The sequence below is a fragment of the Cyphomyrmex costatus genome, unplaced genomic scaffold (genome assembly GCF_001594065.2).
Source record: "Cyphomyrmex costatus isolate MS0001 unplaced genomic scaffold, Ccosl1.0 scaffold242, whole genome shotgun sequence".
Lineage (NCBI taxonomy): Eukaryota > Metazoa > Arthropoda > Insecta > Hymenoptera > Formicidae > Cyphomyrmex > Cyphomyrmex costatus.
In genome coordinates this window covers 18,442-23,456 of record NW_017276500.1, presented here as the reverse complement: position 1 = coordinate 23,456, position 5,015 = coordinate 18,442, and the positions used below count along the sequence as shown (strand labels likewise).

At 29.1% G+C, this 5,015-nt stretch overlaps 2 protein-coding genes across 2 annotated transcripts in view; one reads left to right on the top strand and one right to left on the bottom strand.

Annotated features, from left to right (window-relative positions):
- LOC108774326 (uncharacterized) overlaps positions 1–2,141 on the top strand; it is a 3,729-nt gene extending 1,588 nt beyond the window's left edge. The window contains exons 3-4 of the mRNA XM_018540402.1: positions 808–861; positions 1,591–2,141. Of these exons, the coding sequence (XP_018395904.1) occupies positions 808–861; positions 1,591–2,141 (605 nt within the window). The remainder of the gene's footprint in view (positions 1–807; positions 862–1,590) is intronic.
- A 1,339-nt stretch (positions 2,142–3,480) lies between these two features.
- On the bottom strand, positions 3,481–4,525 carry LOC108774325 (putative nuclease HARBI1). Its single transcript, XM_018540401.1, has 3 exons — positions 4,131–4,525; positions 3,832–4,045; positions 3,481–3,759 (listed from the first exon to the last, which is right to left on the bottom strand). Exons 1-3 carry the CDS (start codon positions 4,523–4,525, stop codon positions 3,481–3,483), a joined length of 888 nt encoding a protein of 295 aa, XP_018395903.1.
- Between the last annotated feature and the right edge of the window lie 490 nt (positions 4,526–5,015).

Sequence of the window (5,015 nt, the reverse complement as noted above, 5' to 3'; positions counted from 1 at the left end):
ATTTATAGAGGGCGAATAAAAATTTTGACTTTGTTAATAAACGCAGTTTACACGATGTCGAGCCGTCAAATACAAATTGCTCTTTTCCAGCATCTCGCTGGCCGAGCTACTTATTAAAGGACATTACCGGACTTATCGGAGCATATAATGACGCTACAACGATGGAGGAGCTTTAAAAAGCAGACGCTTGTAACGCGTGCTGCTCGTTCGACGAGCCGCGTCAGTGATGCGCGATCTTCTCTTTTTTCTTTCTTTCTCTTTTTCCTTTTTTTTTTTTTTATTTCGAAAGGCCAATCTGCGATTTTTCCTTTTACACGCGACTGCGAATATTCTTAAATGCATCAACGTATCGAGCTTTGTATCTTTTTTTTTTTTTATCAAATGTTTCCAGGTATATTTATTGCAATGTTATTTTCCATTAAAATGAATCAAAGTAATTTGTAATTTGCATAATTTCTTGTACCATTTATTATCTACAGGATTTTTTTTTCCATCGAATTAAATGTTTTTTTTAGAGATCGTGAATCACCGTGTCGAATAGCAATTGCATATAATGACATTAATGACTTTTAAGTCTCACAAGTGCATTATTAGCGAGCTACAAGATTTCCTTAAAAAATTATCTAAAATTATACTTATTTAAATAACACTTATTTAAACTTGTAGTATAAAACGTTATTAAATTAAGAAACTCTATACACACACACACATATATATATATATATATATATATAGCGTTAATTTTTAATAAATGATATTTATATACGAATATAAATATCAATTGTTCAAGATTTATTTTAATTTCAGGTTTATATAATGATGGTAACTCCAGTAGCAACGATTCATCAAAATTGTGTGCAAGTAGGTGGAAGAAATATTTATTTTAGTCAATAAGTAATACTAGACCAATATTTGAACAACACAATTAATAAATACAAAAATACCTGAGCTAGATCTTATTACTTAACTTAATGAGTACATTTATATGTCATCAATAATCGAGTTTAATAACATTCACAGTTATTAACTATAAATAATATAAATATTTAAATCTAATTTTATTACGTTAGTTGTCATAAAATCAGATTTAAGCGTGTTTATATATTTTACGTAATTATAATAGTTGATAATATTGATAATATTGACTATGTTTGCATATTACCATTAAGGAGCGCTCGCTATTATTGATGTATTGACTACTACATCAATACTATTGATGTACTGATTGGATGATCTAAAAGAATACACCAATAACAGCGAGCACTCACTCAATTGTTGAGTCCGCTGAACACAGCCAATGTAATTTTCATTTTTGAAACGCTATTCTAAACTAAAATTGGGGTATTAGTATGACAAATTAAATTGACAAGCAATTACATGATATTATTTAAGATAGTTAATAGCTCAATTTCAGTTTTAAGTTTTATATATATATATATATATATTCACACTGATTATAAGATATTAAGCAGTAAAATCAATCTTAGATCGAATGAGGCATTTTTTCAATTTTATTGATTTACTTTAATCTTTATTATTTATTTTATTTTTCACAGTCCTATAAGATTTAAATATTTGTTTATTTTTCAGCATGGGATGATAAATCTGTGAAGCTCTTATTTACATTATATAAAGATCATCAAGATGCTTTTAAAAGCACTTCTATTAAAAATGAAGTAGTTTGGGATAAAATTAGAATGCAAATGAAGACTGATAAAGGATACAATTTTACTAGGCAACAGATAAAAGATAAATGGACGAACATGAAAAAAAATTACTTACGAGTTAAAGATCATAATAAAATGACAGGTGCTGCACCCAAAACTTATCGGTATTATGATGAAATGGATGATTTATTTGGAGATAAACCAAACGTAAATCCTGTTGCAACTTCATCAAATATGAGAGCTAATGATCAAAATATGTCAATGGATGACGATGATATAAAAGAAAGTAATCAACATAAAGTAAAGAAAAGTAAGGTCGAACGACAGTTATCTTCGTGGACAGACAAATTTATTCAGCATACTAAAGAGAAAGATGATCGACGTGAACAGCACCAAAAAGAAAAAATAGATGCTATCAACAATGCAACAGAAACATTTCGTAATACAATGGAGAAATTAATTGAAAAACTTTAGATTAAGTTTTTAAATTTTCTTATGTCCTTTTCTAATGTAGATTAAATTGAATTTTGGTTCAACATGCTTTATCTTTTTTCTAATCTACAGCAGCGAAAACGAGCATAAATGTTTCTTTAAAATACTTCTGCTTGCCTTTGGATTAAAAGTAAGCTTTAATAAGAATATTATTTTGGTTTTATATTTTGCTTAATGTTAATTGCTGTGATACTATTATCAGTATTATCTTATTTTTAATTTATCTGTTAAAACATGATAACTAGTTATAAAGCTACTTTCCAAAGCATTTCTTAAAAAATATCTAATATGATTACTCATTAATGTTTGAGACACTTTATGCAACATTTATTAAAATAAACTACTCTTTTATCAACTTTACTAATTATAAATTTAAATTTGTTTTGTTTATATATTATGTATTACGTATTCTGTTATGTGTAATTTCATAGAGATTTTGAAAATTAAGTTCACTTAATTGTAATATAGTTTATAAAAACTATTTTGATATTGTATTACATGTTTATGTTATGCTATTTATAATTAAAAATAAACTTTTATAAAACATAGATTTGTTTTTAAGTTGCTCTTAAAAAATAATAAAAAGAAGTTACAATACTGTTTGCCTGTTACAATACTGTTTGTTGTGATATTTTATGTTTTACAAACTTATCTGTAATAAATATTTTAATTCTAAATTTGATTTATCATGTATATTTTAATTAAAATTTAATACACACAATATTAAAAGGAAGAATAGATTTATGCACAAATTCTTTTATTTTTATAAATATTTTACAATAAAAGAAACAGTTATTAATCTATCTTATATTGATATATAACATTCCATTTTAATTTAACATAGGTAATGTTTGAGCTATATAATTTCTTTTATTAATACCCTCTATATTTTCTTCTGCATTTAATTCTTCGATATTGTCTTCTATATTCATTTCATTATTTACTACTTCATTATTTAATATGTAATCTTCAATCTCATCATCTATACCGTCAAGACATATGTTATGAAGGACACAACATGCTAAGATAGTTTCAGGAATAAGATCAACTCGATTCATGTGTAAATATTTTAAACGACGAAATCTTCCTTTCAACAGTGAGATAGCTCGTTCAATAAATTGTCTATTTTTACTGAGATGTTGGTTAAAATTCTTCTGTATCTAAAAACAAAGAAAAATTATGATAAATGAACAAACACTAACAAATTTATTAAAAGATTTTTGAGATTTTTCTATGTTTATTCTCAGACAACATGTATGTCATAATGCACGTCTTTATAATATTTTTTAATCATACATGTTATCTAGATTCAATTTCATTTCTATACCCTTGTAAGATGACCGTTGTCTCTGTATGGAGGCAAACACCATCCTAAAACCGGATATGCTTTGTCGCCAATGATAAATTCTTGATCTGGAAAGAAATTGTTTCTATTTCTGTGGACAGCATGCCATAAATCACTATTTCTGAATACTCTTAAATCTCCTACAGATCCAGGATATCCTGCAAAGCAGTCAATAAATCGTAGATCAGCGTCACATACTATTTGCAAAACAATAGCATATCTGCATTTGCGAGTATTGTATATTTCAGCATCAATCTAAAAATAAAAAATGTTTTCGTAATTATTGTACAGACTAGGTAAAAAATTATTAGAAATTAGGAAACATACTTCTGGTGCAGGAATTTCAATGTGTGTACCATCTATGGCGCCAACAATGTTAGATAATCCTGAAATTCTCTGGAATTGAGTTTTTGTATTCAATAACCGATCTCCTGTTGGCCAAGATATAATTTCTCCTGATATTGAATTTAACGCTTTAATCACTCTTTTGACACAATGAGAAAGTGAAGATTTTCCTAAATCAAATTTAGATCCAACAGATCTGAAATAACGAAAAGATTATACGCATACAGAATAGTAGAATTTTTAAATGATGCAATAAAATTGAAGCAATTAACAATATTTACCTATAAGAATCAGGAGTAGCTAATAGCCATAGAGTGGCTAACAACTGTTTACGAACAGAAATTGTTGAGCGACCAGTTGATTTTTGTCTCAATAATAAATTTCCTATTTTATTTTCCAAATTATCAAAGACAGCTGTACTCATTCGGAAATGTTCTTTGAACTGTTTTGCAGATAATCTTGGTATTGTATATTCTACAAAACATTCAACTCGTACTGCTTTTATTTTTATGCCAAGTATTCGTAGATTTCCCTCAATATTAATGAATTCTTGCATCAATTCATCATTTTCACTATCACTATCACTATCAATTCCTAATCTATTAATAATCTCCAAAAAATATTGACCTGCAGCACAAGCTACTAGTGCAACAACCTGCCTTTTGTTTGCTGCCATGAATACTAATATAAACCACAAAACAAATTATAAAAATTAGACTAGCAAGCAAGATTATGACCAATTATTTTATTACCTTAAGTAAAGAAAGTCAAAATTAAAAAGTTAAAAAACATTGTCTCTTAGGAGGGACTCACCATAAATCGATCGTTATCTTTCCCATATGAAAAGTTCCATTTGACAGTTACGAACCGAATCCCTCCCTATCATCCCACACCATCCAAGACCCCGTTCCAAAATAACTGCTAACTTAGTTTACTATATCCCCCTCCAAACCTACAACCAACGAGGTTGACCAAAGTTGATTTTGGAACGCACCCCGGCGGGGGAGGACCGCGCGCGTTAGCTTACCGCGTTCGGAGGTCCCCGCGCCTGGCAGCCATTGACTCCGCGGCGACCACCACAATTCTTCCCGCGCGAATTTCCCGCGACGTCAGCACCCTGTGACGTCATTTTCCTCCCTGTCATCCTCCCCCTTCCGTGACGTCAT

Excerpts from the sequence above, each read along its gene's own strand:
- LOC108774325 (XM_018540401.1), bottom strand. The coding sequence starts at position 4,525 with ATGGCAGCAAACAAAAGGCAGGTTGTTGCACTAGTAGCTTGTGCTGCA. Across the intron at positions 4,046-4,130 it reads GCTACTCCTGATTCTTATAG|ATCTGTTGGATCTAAATTTG; the intron begins GTAAATATTGTT and ends TCGTTATTTCAG. Across the intron at positions 3,760-3,831 it reads TTGAAATTCCTGCACCAGAA|ATTGATGCTGAAATATACAA; the intron begins GTATGTTTCCTA and ends TTTTATTTTTAG.